Consider the following 15,256-nt stretch of genomic DNA (forward strand, 5'->3'; position numbering starts at 1 on the left):
ATATGAACATTAAATTCGGATAATATAGGGAGAATTCAACATAACCTAGGATTACGGGATATCAAACTTGGATGTCCAATCTACTCCCGTGTGAAGTTTTGTGAAAAAATGGCATATGTCGTATTCATAGTAAAAAGACAACAACAACAATACCCATGTATAGAAAAAAAAATATTGGATGAATCATAGGTCGGACTGTATTTTCTTCGTCACGCATACATTTCTTGGCATATAAGTGGTGGAGCACCCAGGTGCTCCTGTGTATTTCCCACAAACAAAACGTCAAACCTAAGGTTTGATCCTTGGTGGTATAGGGACGCCTGCACTCTCCTAATCATCCAACCAATGGTTGGTTCTCGACGGTGATCTTTGGGGAAGAAAAATGCCTTGATCATTGTTTACCCTAGTAGTTTTCCTTTATGTCTTCATAATCCTCAAATAAGTTCATCCCTCTTTTCCATACTGGGGAACACGAACTTTCCTCATCGATGGATCCATAATTGCATATTTTTCTTTGAAAAACTATTTTCTACAATACTATTGTCTCTCTCTTTCTCCTCGAGGAGGCCACATCCTCTCGGACTTGTGTAGGGATGGGACATATAGATCTCCTCCTTGATCTTGGCAATGAAGTCGTCGGGCGAGCCGATCTCTTCATCATTTGCTTGTCGCCCCAACATAGAAAATGCTCCATTCGGGTCCCAAATGTTACATGCTAGGAAGTCCAATTAATATCGCGATGTCATGCTAAGGAGAAGGCTATTGTAACATAGATCATTGGTTGTCACCATTGATCATGCCACCAAGGAATGGCGTACCATCATTGATCAAAGTTGTTGGTGGCGACATAGATGCAGGGATCCTATAGGGACCCTTAAAGTTACAAGAGGTGTTCTAAGAATATAACCATCAAGCATGTGTGGTCGACGAGTCACTTTGCCAGAAATGGGAAGGAAGGAGTGAGAGACAAGGGTTTTCGATAGGGAAACATAACGTTGGGCACGGACACGACTAATTAATTACCATAGTTTTCTTGGTAACCGTGGTCGAAATATCTTCGAAACTATGCAAATGAAATTCATGTGTTTTCTAGAATTCGATAAAGAAAATTTAATTCATGCAAACTATGTCAGAATTCACTAATGCTACACCTACGTAAGGATTCCTAGCGTAATTAACGTAACTGATTAGATGGCACATTTTGATTATAGGAAATAAGTGAAGGGGCCCCACCCCCGGTTGAAATCAGGGGGGCGAAGAGATGAGTTAAGGCATGTTACATAACTTCACGTAGCTCGTACGTAGATCTAGCATTTTTGGTCAAAATTAGTACTCTGCCCCTGATGAGTAAATACTGAGCAATATTCATCTCTAACGGGAGTGAGGGCATAATAACCGGTTATTAAATAACTTATGGTATTCTGCCCCTGGTGAGAGCTATAGGATGGTCCAGACGGAGGATTAATGTGGCTCTATCGGTGAGAGGTAAATTAGGGTACAATACTAAGACAAACATACATATATATTTGGACGTAATGCTATGTAGTAGTAACCAAGAATGGGAGGACCTATGTACATGTAGGGATATGATCAGGAAACCAATTTCAGGAAAAATTCCTCCAAATTCAAGAAACAAGCCAATATTACTAACCGGTGGAGAGGTGCTAAGTGTCTAAAATTCAAACGCATGCTAGAATTTGAGTTGGCAGTTTTTTTTTTAAATATCAATATTCACGTGATTCCGATGAATTGTGAATAAACTTTTGGAACCGTTGTTAAGAGTGCACATAAACCGGTAAATGCTAGTAGTGATGTGCACTCCAAAAGGGTGCTATATATGGGAACAAATTTCTTCCTTTTCCCCTTTCTTGCTATAATATACATGATACTGGTCCAACTAAAAAAAATACGACACTGGTGGTGACTGGTCCAACAGATGGGTTGAGATAATTATACGCGCGATTATTCTATTTTGCACGTACGATACGATCATATAGTTGCCCACAGAGACCATAAGTCAAAAGGTGGTGGTTTGCTAGATATATACTCCACTCCATTCGGTGGACAAAAACATTTGTCAAAGCGGAAATGCCCACCGTTTTTTTTCTCTCTCTATCTTCTAAAAGAAAAATCCTGGTTTGAGTGGAGAATAGCTGAAGTTAGCTAACCTAGCAATGTCGATCGAGCCTTTAGCGGTGGGGGGTTATGATTGCACCAATTAAGGAGCCAGCCCCCACAAGTTAATCATTGCTGTCCCAGAAACTGTGTGTGAGATCCAACATTCCTTCCCCGTCTCTTTAAAACCCTCACTCTCCCCCACTTCTTTATCACTTCCGAGTTCCAACCCCAGCTGCAAACTCCTCACACACGCGCGCTCGGGTAGAGGTTGGGAGAGAGAGAGAGAGAGACGAAGGGGAGAGAGAGAGAGGTCAGGGAGATCGATGATGGAGAGGGCCGAGGACTTAGGGCTCAGCCTCAGTCTCAGCTCGTCGCTTGCTCCTCGCACCCACCATGTCGCCATGCTGCTCCACGCTCCAGGTAAATGTTACTACTAGTGTTTACTGCTTCGAAACCGGCGAGACTATAGATCATATCTGATACTATATGATGTGGGCAATTCTTGATCAGAGAGGAGATTACTGGAGATGCCACTGCTTCCTGCGAAGCGGGTCTGCGAGGTCTCTGCGGACGAGGAGCGCTCCGGCCAGCGTGGCGGCAGCGACGACGAGGACGGCGGCTGCGGCATGGATGGCTCCCGCAAGAAGCTCCGGTTGTCCAAGGACCAGTCCGCCGTGCTCGAGGACAGCTTCCGGGAGCACCCCACTCTGAACCCGGTAATTAGCCTTTTCATGGGAGTCTCTTTAACTTATTTCCATGAAACATGCATCCCCAGTATCATGTTCATGCAGTTCTTAGTACTGTCTAGTATCTACTCTACAATCGCTTTCTAAACCCTGCGTGCTGCTATGTACTACGTGCAGAGGCAGAAGGCAGCCTTGGCGCAGCAGCTGGGCCTGCGGTCGCGGCAGGTGGAGGTGTGGTTCCAGAACAGACGCGCAAGGTACGTATTAGCACATGCAATAGTATCGTGTAGATTTTACTTAAGCTCTATGGTGATCATAACGAGTTCTCAGTCTGTGTGATTTTGTCTCTGCTTCTTCTAATCTAGGACGAAGCTGAAGCAGACGGAGGTGGACTGCGAGTTCCTGAAGCGATGCTGCGAGACGCTGACGGAGGAGAACCGGCGGCTGCAGAAGGAGGTGCACGAGCTCCGCGCGCTCAAGCTCGTCTCCCCGCACCACTACATGCACATGTCCCCGCCCACCACCCTCACCATGTGCCCCTCCTGCGAGCGCGTCTCCAACAACAACAACAACAACAACAACAACTCCACCGCCGCCGACCGCCGCAACGGTGTCGAGGGCGCCATCTGCCACCGACCCATCGCCGTCCGGCCGCAGCAGTCATGAATCATGATCGACCGCTCGACAACCTAGTAGCCACTAGTCAGTCTACTTACTAGACAGTAGGCAGTACACCGTATCAAAACCAGCAGTTTCGCACATTTATTCGCGCAAAACTGTTGCCCTCGCTCGATCGTTCTGAATTTTTTCTTTGTCAGGAAGGAACACGAGTATTAATGCGTCACAAGTGCAGTAGAAGAGCATGCAGTAGCTTAGGGAATATTTAGCGCTGGTCCTAGAGAAAGCTGGATATGGTGGGATACGGGTGTAGGGAAGGTGGGGTGCAAGGGGATGGCACGGCGGTTTGTCCTGTCGCTTGGCTGATGATGACGGCGATGATGAGAGGTCAGTTCAGTTCGTTTCCTGGACAGCCGTGTCCCTCAAGCTTAATTCCAGCGATTGATTAACGCGTGTGTGTGCTTCCGGCCGGTCTACTTAGCTTAATTTAGGCGATTAGTGTCTCCAGAAAGCATGCGTATATCTTTTAATCTATGCAAAGTGTTGTCCCATAGTTCTTTTTGCTCACGTATGTACCTAATTTAAAGTGGTTCGGTTATCCGCTTATCATTTGGGTTTGGATATAGACAACTAAACACGGACGGCCACCGACTACTCGATCGTGTGGACTGGGCAATCAAACTGCCACACGGACGCAACTGATCCGGGATCATGAATACTATTCATGGATGACTAGATGTGCATGTCAGCTCAGATCCACGCTGATGGAAATGGCACCTTACTTGTTCCAGGTGGTGTTCGTTTCACGTTGCTCTCAGGGCCACGACGCCATAAAAACCTACAGAAACTAAATAATTTTCTAGTAGGATGAGTATATCTTCCGAAGTTTCTGCCGAAAAATCATGATCTTCGACGACACTTCGTATGCATGATAAACTAACTATACTTTTCATGCCATCTCCATCTTCTAGTAGCCAGTAGCATCAGTCGGTGTCATCTCCCTTGGGTAATTTTCGCCACTTTATTCTTCCCATGTGTCCAACTGGACCGGAAGTGCCGACAGAACCACTCGAACATAGGCGGGCTTGTCTCCAAAAACCTCCAAAAACGAATGAATATTCTGCACATGCCCAAACAATGTAGTTTCTCCTTCCTTTCCATGGGCATCGTCAGCGCCCACTTGAGTTGGTGCATGCTGCCGCATATGGCCTGAGGGCTGAGGCTCTCAGCAGGTTCCATCCAGGTTTGCAGTGCACCACCTGCAGGAATGTGCAGACGTGTGTGAGCAGGGTAGCCATAGATATATAGGTGATGATCAAGATCAACCAGGGACAGTCTTTGGGAGCTCACGCAGCCGCCCACCCGTAACTTCTGGAGCGAAAGCTGGGGGGTTCCTCCGTGGTGCGTGTTAAGCTAGCTAGCGTACTTGTAGTAAGTAATCTTAATCCCTGCCTGGTGTTGCCACTCATTGGCTCCGCTCCGCCTTCTAGGAGATTGGCTAGCACAATGATTCGCATGTGAGAATGTCTTCACGTGGTTGGTCGTGCTGTGTACCTGCTGGATGGAACCCCCCAAATATATCACCCAGTGATCAAACACCAACTGAATGGGACCTTAGGTCTTAGATGTTAGGTTTGGCTGCGATGTCTGTTTGATATTAGGCCCAGGTTATCTGCGCCCCTTCATCAACTGGATAGGTGTAGCGACAGTTTATTGCTTAGACGGCGGCTTTAGTCTTACTATTGTATTACTTTGTAAGATCTTGTGAGAATAATTAATAAAGTGGCCGTATGTATCGCCCAGATGCAGAGGCCGGGGGTCATCCTCTTTTTCTAAAAAAAAACACCAACTGAATGCTATTTCGCGAAAAATGTAAAGCACCAACTGAAAGCTGTATGAAGGTCTGTTGTGCCATTGTGGCGCTGGGAGAAGAGGCTATATGAACTTATACCTATCGTTTGGCAAAACTTAGCAACTAACATCGCGTGTTAGCAGCTCAAATTGGCTAATTTAGTTATATACCTCTGTAACTTTTTATAAGTTCTTAGAGTCTATGACGGTGTCAAAAAAGGTCTTACATTTGAGTCACAGAGGGAGTGGTAGAAATGTTATAGTTTAGATATCAGAGCTGGTTACCTTAAATTATGGCAGTGTCAATACTTACCCAACTTAGAATTTGTTTCCTCTTTTTATTCCCACACAATTATGCCTTATTCCATCATTGAATTTTTTTTTTTGAAATCGGCTATCCACACATGAGATCAGTGTGGCGGCTTACTCAGTTTCCCACTACTGGAAAAACAACATTCCCTGATTGGTTATCACACTGCAGATAGGCCTAGCGTGGCGGCTCGGCATCCATCAATGGAGACTAGCAGTTGGATCCGACCAGTGACATGCCTAGACTACTTTTTTTTTTGTTTCTGAGAAAAACATGCCTATCCTCGCAAGAGAAAATGAGAGAGAAAAACATGCCTAGACTATTTTTGTAGACAAACATGCTAGACTACTGACATACCTTGTTTTCTCCCGTGTCTTGATGGGTAATCAGTCATTAGCGTTTTTGGGCCTAACCGTTCTAGCCCATGAAGCCCAGACAAAACCCATGTGCACCACTTTAGGCCCTGTTCGGTAGCTATCCTTTTTTCGAAAAAGATCACATCTATTATATAGATTCGCCGGAAGTACAAAGCACCTCAAACATAATAAAAATCACATCGAGATCCATGGACCACCGAAGGACCGTTGCCGCCATCAGAACGAGCCGCCGACACGCTGTTGTCGACGCTCCCATACCGGAGCCAGCCTAACCTTGTCGATAACAGTCGGGAAGTCTCCGTGCACGTGCCCTTGAGGACCAGTGCCCTGGAGCCGCAATCGTTGCCGTTGAATCCTTGAATAGATGAGAAGAACCTGACATCAAATATCGTTGTTGCGTACGCAGGACGAGAAATCCTAACCTCGCCACCCCGAAGAGTTGGCAGGAATCTACGCTAGAGCTCCGTCTAATTCGTCCCAATGGACAAACTTGAGGAGGATCAAAGCCCAGAAGACTGACTCGAAGAAGAAGAACCCATCCAAATGTCGCCTCTGCAAGAACTAAAACCCTACCTATCTACTAGCCGCAGCGAAAACACCAAGAATTCCCTCCCCGCCACCGGCCGCCGGAGCAGCAAGCGGAGGGGAGGAGAATCTACGGGTTCGCCGACGGAGATCGAGGGGAGGAAGGCTTTCTCTAGTTGCCTTGCGAGAGGGGAAAGAAAATGGGACTATTCGGTAGCTCTTCAGCTGTCATCTCCTCCAACTCCACGGTTTGAGTCAGGCCGAATGGGCTAAATCTGAGGAGTTAAGAAAGAGTAGCTTGATATGTCAAAAAATAGAGAATGAGAAACTTGACGCCCGCGTAGTGCAGTTTTGAAGGAGTTCGGGAAGCTGGCCATTTGGATCTTCCTGAAATCAAAGGAGTTAAAGTTGGACGAAATAATGGGAAGATTGCCACCGCCAAGTGAATTATGTCCACGTACCTATTTGAGCGGACGGACCACTCCCCACGACTCATCCCCTTCTACTCCCATCCCACACAACCCTACATCGCCGCCCTCGCCCTTCCGACCCGTGTATGACATAGCCAGCAGCCACGACATGGTCAACCACCGGAGCTCGTCCCCAAAATCCATCCTTGACCATCATAGTTTAAGAAACCAGACCGGTGAGCCTAACGGTTTAGGATTTCACTAGTCGGACTGCCGATTCGCAGTTTGATCGTTGGTTCGGTATGTGTAAAATATAATATATTTTTGGAAAACATTTGAAAGCATCCAGATGATTTCTCCATAAATTAAGTCGTGTTTCCTACTCTTCACTTGACTAGGGAAAAGAACTCCTGGTGTATCTATCTCATGCACAAGTGGTACCCCTATTTAAGATAAGGGGACCTGCTCCTCATAAACTTGACCAATGTTCAAATCAGCTGGTGTTGGAGCATCGCTTCTCATAACTATAATATTAACCACATTCTTGCCTATACTAGTTATGTCATCCAGCATTTCATCCACCTTGTCATCATCAGTTAATTCTTCCATTCCCGACACCTCAACACCTGGATCTCCGACATAATACATAAAATCTCTCGAACTATTGCCTCCTAACTCTATTAGTGCAATCAAATTCAAGTATGTTATGTCAAGCTATTCCCTGAACATGTGTCGCAGTTTGTTGGTGTCAATCTCAATTGGCTAGTACAGTCGCACGTGAAAACATACCCGGTGCACCACATGCCAAAAAACTCTCATGAAATCACCAAAAAAATCTATAACATTTCATGGATAATAGACATAACATGGATATATCATACCAAAAAATTGCAAATTCAATTTCAATCCACATATAGAGAAACAGAAGGAGGCAAATAATTCTATGAATCGTTCCGTTTTGGATTGGGCTGTGAATTTGGTTATTAGCACTACCACCACCGAATTTGTTAAAAAAATCTTGAGGTATATTCTGAATCGAGGTTTGAAATTTCATGGGATAGTAGATATGTATTGCACCCATATAACAAAAAATAGAACATTTCATAACTTCATATTAGATTATCAGCTTTGTGCATACCATTTCGTAACAAAAAGGATATGCTTGGGCATACCTTTTGCACCATAAGCTTGGGTGTGTTCATTCTCAACTGCAAATTAGATTATTAGCTTGGTTAATCGTAATTTTATTGATGAGTGTTCCCAGTGTTCTAACTTACTAGGGCTGGTTATGACTTGTGACCTCTCTCCAAAAGAATATCTTCCTTTAAGTGCTCCAAAAGAATATGTTGATTCTGAATATGTATCCAAAACCTTAAGATCCTCTGCAAGAGCTATATCTCGCCTTAAGCAAGACAGAAGGAGCTCTCGCTGAAGGGTGTGAGAATATGGGCCGGCCTATTAGCGTAGGTTCAATCGCTTCGCTCGCAACCACTCGCCGTAGGTTCGCTCACTATACATTTTTTTAGTTTTTTCTTTTTGTTTTGTTTTGATTTTTGGTTCTTTTTGTTTTTTCATCTATTTTTATTCTCCTTTTCCTTTGTTATAACTTCAGTTTTCACCGGTTTTCTTTGTTTCTTTCTCAGGTTCCGTAAACTTTTGTTTTCTTTCCTTTTTTTTGTTTTTCTATGGTTTTCTTCGTTTATTTCCCCTTTTTGGTTTCTTTGTTTCTTTCTTGTTTATTTATTTATTTGGTTTTCTTTATTTCTTTCTTGGTTTTATTGGCCTTTACTTTTGCTTTTATTGTTCGGTTTAGTTTATATCTTTCTCATTTTCATCGGTTTTCTTTGTTTCCTCTCAGGTTTCACTGTTATTTCTGTACACATTTTTGGTATGTATCTAATAGTATATTTTTAATAAATATTGAATATATTAAAATGCTTGATTAAAATCTTCAAATACTAGATTAATACTTTCTGAATACATGATCAACATTTTTTCTGCACATATTTAACATTTTTTAAATGCTTGATTCACATTTTTCAAATACAAGTTTAATAGTTTTTTTATTGCATGGTCAACATTTTTTCTATATACATTTAACATTTTTCAAAAACTAGTTTATCATTTTTCTTAAAATGGTCAACATTTTTCCTATACACATTTAACATTTTAAAATACAAGTTTAACGTTCTTTGAATACATGGTCAACATTTTTTTGCTACAGATTTAATAATTTTCAAATACAAGTTTAACATTTTTTCAATACATGGTCAACTATTTTTCTATACACATTTCCCATTTCTCAAATGCAAGTTTGAATTATTTTTTTATATGTGGTCAATAAAATTCTATGCAGATTTAAAAAAATTAGAATACATAATAAAAAAAATTCAAATACTTGCTTAACATTTTCTCAAAAGCCTAATTAGCATATTTTTAATACATGGTCAACGTTTTCTCTATACACATTTAACATTTTTTGAACTGTTATTCAACATTTCTTAAAATGTTTGGATTAACATTGTTTCAGTACATGGCCAACATTTTTTCTATACACATTTCACGTTGTATGTTTTTGTATACATGATAAACATTTTTATACACATTTAACATATTTTAAAATGATTTATGTAAAGTACTTTTGTAATATAAAATATCTGTAAATATATATAAAGTAAAAGAAATAAAAGTAAAAAATGAGAATATAGCATGTAGCCTTTGGTCAGCGGTGCGATTGGCCGACCCAATATGGAGCTTACCTTCAGCGAGACTTCCTCTCGTCTCTCGGTAGTAGGCGAGATATATCAGCGCCCAAGATCAAGAGCAACTAATTGACGAGCGCTCCTTCAGGAGCCTGACAACGATCACTTGTGGGTGGGCTGAGAGTGCGCCACCGCCACATGTTGCGCTCTGGGCACTTCCTTCAGATTTTATTTTTTTCGCACGCGTTTTTGGCTTTTTAAACTATTATTATTATTATTGTTGTTGTTGTTGTTGTTGTTGTTGTTGTTGTTGTTGTTGTTGTTGTTGATTTCCGCCGGTCTTTTTTAGCTTTTGGACCAAAAAAATTACACAAAAAACATGTTTTCCTTTTTTCCTTTTGCTTCCGCGATAGACACAGTTTGCTTCCGTGAAAGGCACGATTTTGCTTTTGTGAGAGGCAGAGCCATGCCTCTCGGAAACGAAAAAAAATACATTTTTTTTGTTTCTTCTGCGAGAGGTATGGTTTTGCTTCCGCGGGCGTGCCTCTCGGAAACAAAAAAAACACGTTCTTTTTTTTCTTCTGCGAGAGGCATGGTTTTGTTTCCGTGAGAGGCACGATTTTGCTTTCGCGAGAGGCACGGCACTGCCTCTCGTAACTGAAAAAACACATTTTCTTTTTTTCCTTCCGCGAGAGGCACGGCCGTGCCTCTTTAAAACGGAAAAAATGTGTTTTCTGTTTTTTTTCCTTCCACGAAAGATACGGTTGTGCTTTTACGATAGGCACACGCGTGCCTCTCAAAAACGAAAAAAAACGTGTTCTCTGTTTTTTTTCCTTCCACGAGAGGCATGATTTTGCTTCTGCTATATGCGCGGTTATGCTTTCGCGAGAGGCACGGCCGTGCTTCTTTCGAAAAGGAAAAAAACCTGCTCCCGTTTCGGTTTTTTCATCCCTTTATTTGTCTGGGTTTTTTTCGTGAAAAAAAGGTCATCAAAACCTACCAATATGAGTTCTAGTTTTAAAAATCTCGATGCGAGAAATCCAACGTGAAAACGATTCGGATTTGGACGCACGGTTTAATAGATAAAATGCATTGAATAAACGAAACTACGAAAAAAAGAAACTCCCAGGTTGCGACAAAGCGCGCCACTTGTCACAACCTGAGAGGTGGGAGTGATCTTTGCCTCAATTAGTGATTTCGCCCAAGATCCTCTAGGAATGCAGAAAATTCAAACATACCAGTTTATAGATGGGCCTTAGCTTATAGTAGTAGTCGATACATATTTTTCCAAAAAAAAAACAATATTTGAGAGAAAGGGCTTAGACCCTGTTTGTTTACAGGGGCTAGACTAGAAAAAATCCCTTTTAGTCCCTATATAACCAAACAGGGGGATTTTTTCTTAAAAAACTAAAAATAATTTACTGGAGAGTCTTGACTAAAAAAAGTCTAGTTCCTTGCAACCAAACACCCCAAAAGTATGGCCGATAGATTTCCCAACCCATGGCCCACATTACTCTGCGCAACTCTTGATCACTTCTATGTCCTTCTCTGTGTGTGCGCGCGCTTTGCACAAGTGGATTGTTTTAAATTGTGCTGACAAAAATGCCCAATATTTTATACTGCAAACTTGCAAATCCATGTCACTATCAAAATAAGGGCATCTTCAAAGGCGACCACCAAGTTTTCTCCTGCGTCTGTCACCGGACAAGGAGAACTAGTCCGTGGACACGGATGCGGAAGGCCGCCATTCGACCATAGCCGCATACATTTCAAACAATTTTACAACAAATTGGATGAAATTCATGCAAACACGGCTGGATTTCATATAAACAGATCGAAAATGTTTATGTTTTGAACATATTTTAACTAAAAAGGTAAAACTATGTGCATGTATGACCGCGCGGAACTCCACTTCGATGATACGGATACACTACACTAGTCTATGGCCGGCCGCCACAGATCCCTTTGACTTCTCCATGTCCGGCAGCCCGCTCACCGGACTACCCGGAGCCCCGGAGGTCTATTCTTCCCCTATCTTCCCTATGTCCGGCCGCGCTGCTCATCGGAGTGGCAAGATGGTGCTTCAGCCGGAGAGGAAAGGGGGCTCCTCCACTTCCGTGGAGCCAGGTGGGGGCCAAGGATGGTCTAAGATAAAAAACCGGACATGTCACCGTTTGTACAAGCCAGCTACATGCCGGTGGTGGCATTCCTGAGACCCAAGCGGCGGCGGCTTCTCATGTTCTACTTTCCCTCGATTTCGGCGGCGAAAGCGGACGCGCTGGCCAGCGACTCTTTGATCTCCGTGTAGCCGGCTTCTTTCTCTGGAGGCAGGGCGCGGTTACACGCGCGTTGATGATGGATGGCGTGGTTGCAGGCACGGGAAGCGCGGCGTCATCCATGACAGCGATGATACCCGTGCCGCCGTGCCCACCACCCTCTCCCTCCCTCCCTCCCTTGCGGACCTGGAGCACCTCGCCACTCCTCCCTGAGCGGATTTGGAGCGGCGACGTGCTAAACCACGCGCCGGCTTGAGGCGGTAACTTGCTTCATCGGTCTATGGCGAGGGAGATGGAGCAACGAGTTGCCTCGCTCGTATCCAGCGTGCTCGGTGGGCCACCTAGCCGAGAACTCTCTTCCTGCTCGTCGGATGCCATCAAAAGGGTGGAGAAAATGGTTGAAAGAGGATATGCGGAGCGTCGGAGTTGGTGGCGCGATTCTTGCCCGGCGTCTGGCCTCCTTTAAATAGAGGGAGGACAGAAGGAGCTTTGCCCCGCGTTGTGTTTAATGTCGGCTCGCTTCGTTAACGGACGTGTGGCCGGAGTAGATTTCTCGTCTTTCATGTGGGTTAAATAGAGGCATTTGCATGCAGCGAGGAAGTGTGTTTAGCCTGCGTGCAGCGGGCGACGCCCTCGGCCGGCGCGCCACTTTAATGGACGAGGCAATGAGAGGTCGTGCCTGCCCTGAGCCGTCTTTAATGTGGAGCGTCGCGATCTATGATGACATGAATGTGGGTAGCTGGCGCTGGCGAGAACGCGTGCGGGCGAGGAAGGAGGGGTTCGGGTTGGCCACGGCAGTCAGAAACACACGTGGGTGGTGTCCGGACGCCCTCAAAGCCCCACGTTTGTCTCCAGTTTATGAGAGAAAGTATGTCGAGACCGAGCTGCGGATCACTATAGGCCCGTGTTGGATGAGTTCCGTGGTCTCGACAACGCGGCGCGCGGTTTAAGTATTGGAGATGCCCTAACATAGCACGCTCTGTTTTCTGGAGCGTACCTGAACCTAGCGACTGAACAACCCAGAAGTGGACTTGTACGTCCTTTCAGCGCCGGCTCTGCTGCAAAGTCCAAGCTTCCAAAGCAGAGGAGCTCATCAGCAAACGCGGCGCGTAGCCTAGAACCGTCCACATGACGAGACCTGCAAACCTCATCCGGTAGGAGAGCCATGGACCATATACGGCTGGGGCTTGGGCGGCGACGGCGTCTGGCAAAGCGCCAAACGCTACGGTTCCGCCGGCCCGGACCACCGCCGGCTCCACCGCCCGCCGCCCCCCCAAAGGATTACCGCGCATACGAGTCCTTTTCGATCGCCAAATGATTTTTGATCCAGCACGTTCCCGCGGTTTCCCTCCACAGTTGAACGTTGCCCTCGCCAGGATTAATACTAATCCCGTCCATTCTCTTTGGGGTCGCTTTGCCTTTGCTCCCATAAATTCTTTGCCTCCACCCCGAGTTGCTCTTGCTTCCCGACCAAGTCTGCAGCTTCCTCTCTTCTCCAGCAAGAGCGCGGATTCCATTCCGTCCGGATTTCCTTCTCGATCGCACTCACAGCCTAGCCTAATAGCCGATCAAACAAACCCGGCCGTCCGTAGCCCGAGACCCCAAGTCACGCACAAATTTTCCTCATCTTCTCCCGCAATGGCGGAGCCTGCTCCTGCTCCGGCGCAGCCAAGAACCGGCGGTGACGATGTCATTTCTGCCAGGTTGCAGCGGGCTCTGGAGCTCTTGTTCCCGTCCAACCTCGCCGGTAAGGCGGTGCTGTTCGCCGTCGTGGTGGCGCTGCTGCGGATGCTGCCCACGAGCCAGACCCCCGGGATCTGGGACCTGCCGCACATCCTCCTGCTCGGCCTCGTCATCTCCTACGGCGTCTTCGGCCAGAGGAACGCCGACGCCGATGTGGTGCCCCCGGTGGTCCCTTCTTCCAAGGTCGTCGACGACGACGAGTCCGTGGAGGCCTTCGTCTCCCAGATACTGCAAGGGCCGCTGGTCTTCGAGGGAAGCAACGGCGACGGAGGCGCCAAGGACGGCGGCGTGCAGGCGTGGAGCTCGCAGTACTACCCCGATGATGCCCTCGTCGTAGTCGCCGACACGGGCGACGCTGGCGAGAAGCCGATTCTCCTGCCGGTGAGGAAGCTCAAGCCATTGGCCGAAGAATCTGCACCGGGCAATGTAAGTGATGGCGCTACCGATGAAGAAGCAGAGTTCCTCCCCAAGGAAGAAATAGGATACGGCGGCGCGCGCGAAAAAGCCATGTCGTCGCCGTCCTCCGTCCTCGACGCCGGCTTGACCCTCTCGCCGTCCTCGCCTCCTCCCCCGCCGCCTGCGCCGCAGTTTCTTGGCAGCGCGCGTGGCCTCGGGAAGGCCAGAGCAAGAAGCTTCAACGAATATGGGGTTGGAGACATGAGCATGAGCGGACGGGCGGGTTTACGGAGCAGGTTCCGGTCAAACTCTTCCATCCAAGCAACGAGGAGGAGCACTTTGACCGGCTACGATCCTGTAGCTCCGTCCGACGATCAAGCGGCCGCAGACGATGAGGCTGACGAGATGGCCGCGGCCTCGGACAGCTCGTTCAGCAGCGACGACATGGCCAGGGACGGCGACGATGAACACGACGAGGAGGAAGACAACTACGACGAAGAGGGAGAGGGAGAGGAGGAGGGGCGGGAAGGTGACAACTCTTGCGACGAAGAGCTTTTTGAGCTGGCGACGAGGGCCGAGGCGGAGGAGGACGAGGTGGACAAGAAGGCTGACGAGTTCATAGCCAAGTTCAGGGAGCAGATTAGGATGCAGCGGGCTCAGCCGGGGCCGGGCAGAAGATGAGCCATCTCATGTGTAATGCACCGCATTTTAATGTTTTTTACTACCTCACATCAGAACGTTTTCAGTTAATGTGGCAACCATACTCGATATTCTGTCAGCCATCGTTTACTGCTCACCTTAACCCGGGCTGTGTTATCCGATGACAAGCATTGGCTATGCCCTATCCTCTTATTAACTTGCACATCGTCGAATACTACAGTCCGGAGAGGATCTGTCATCAGTTTGATGTGCTGCAGGAATCTATTGTCGAAATCAGCAGAAAGACGTACGGAGCGAGATCTGCACAAGTAAGTGATCATAAAACTGGTTCAAGATGAGATCTGCACAAGTAATTCATACAACTGGTTCATGGACTTACTGGTCATCTTTCATGTTTAGACGGACCCGTAACTAAATAGGTCATGATTCATGGCCGTCTCATTTTTCAGGGTAGACCGGCGGAAGTGCAAACAGACAGATTTGGGCGGATTTCCATAGAGTCCATATAGACACCTGGATATGCATTGGCGAAGCTGTTTTATTACCCGTCATGTAATTTTCCCTACAGTTATTTGTTTTGTTAG

At 46.2% G+C, this 15,256-nt stretch overlaps 2 protein-coding genes across 2 annotated transcripts; both read left to right on the top strand.

Moving 5' to 3' along the window:
* Positions 1-2,321: 2,321 nt before the first annotated feature.
* On the top strand, positions 2,322-3,648 carry LOC119351840 (homeobox-leucine zipper protein HOX17-like). The gene is made up of 4 exons (XM_037618631.1): positions 2,322-2,538; positions 2,629-2,834; positions 2,982-3,061; positions 3,170-3,648. Exons 1-4 carry the CDS (start codon positions 2,442-2,444, stop codon positions 3,468-3,470), a joined length of 684 nt encoding a protein of 227 aa, XP_037474528.1. The 5' UTR covers positions 2,322-2,441; the 3' UTR covers positions 3,471-3,648.
* A 9,560-nt stretch (positions 3,649-13,208) lies between these two features.
* On the top strand, positions 13,209-14,762 carry LOC119351841. Its single transcript, XM_037618632.1, has one exon. The coding sequence runs from the start codon at positions 13,512-13,514 to the stop codon at positions 14,691-14,693; it is 1,182 nt and encodes a 393-aa protein (XP_037474529.1). The 5' UTR covers positions 13,209-13,511; the 3' UTR covers positions 14,694-14,762.
* Positions 14,763-15,256: the final 494 nt, after the last annotated feature.

Source organism: Triticum dicoccoides, chromosome 2A (genome assembly GCF_002162155.2).
Source record: "Triticum dicoccoides isolate Atlit2015 ecotype Zavitan chromosome 2A, WEW_v2.0, whole genome shotgun sequence".
In the NCBI taxonomy this organism is placed as follows: domain Eukaryota; kingdom Viridiplantae; phylum Streptophyta; class Magnoliopsida; order Poales; family Poaceae; genus Triticum; species Triticum dicoccoides.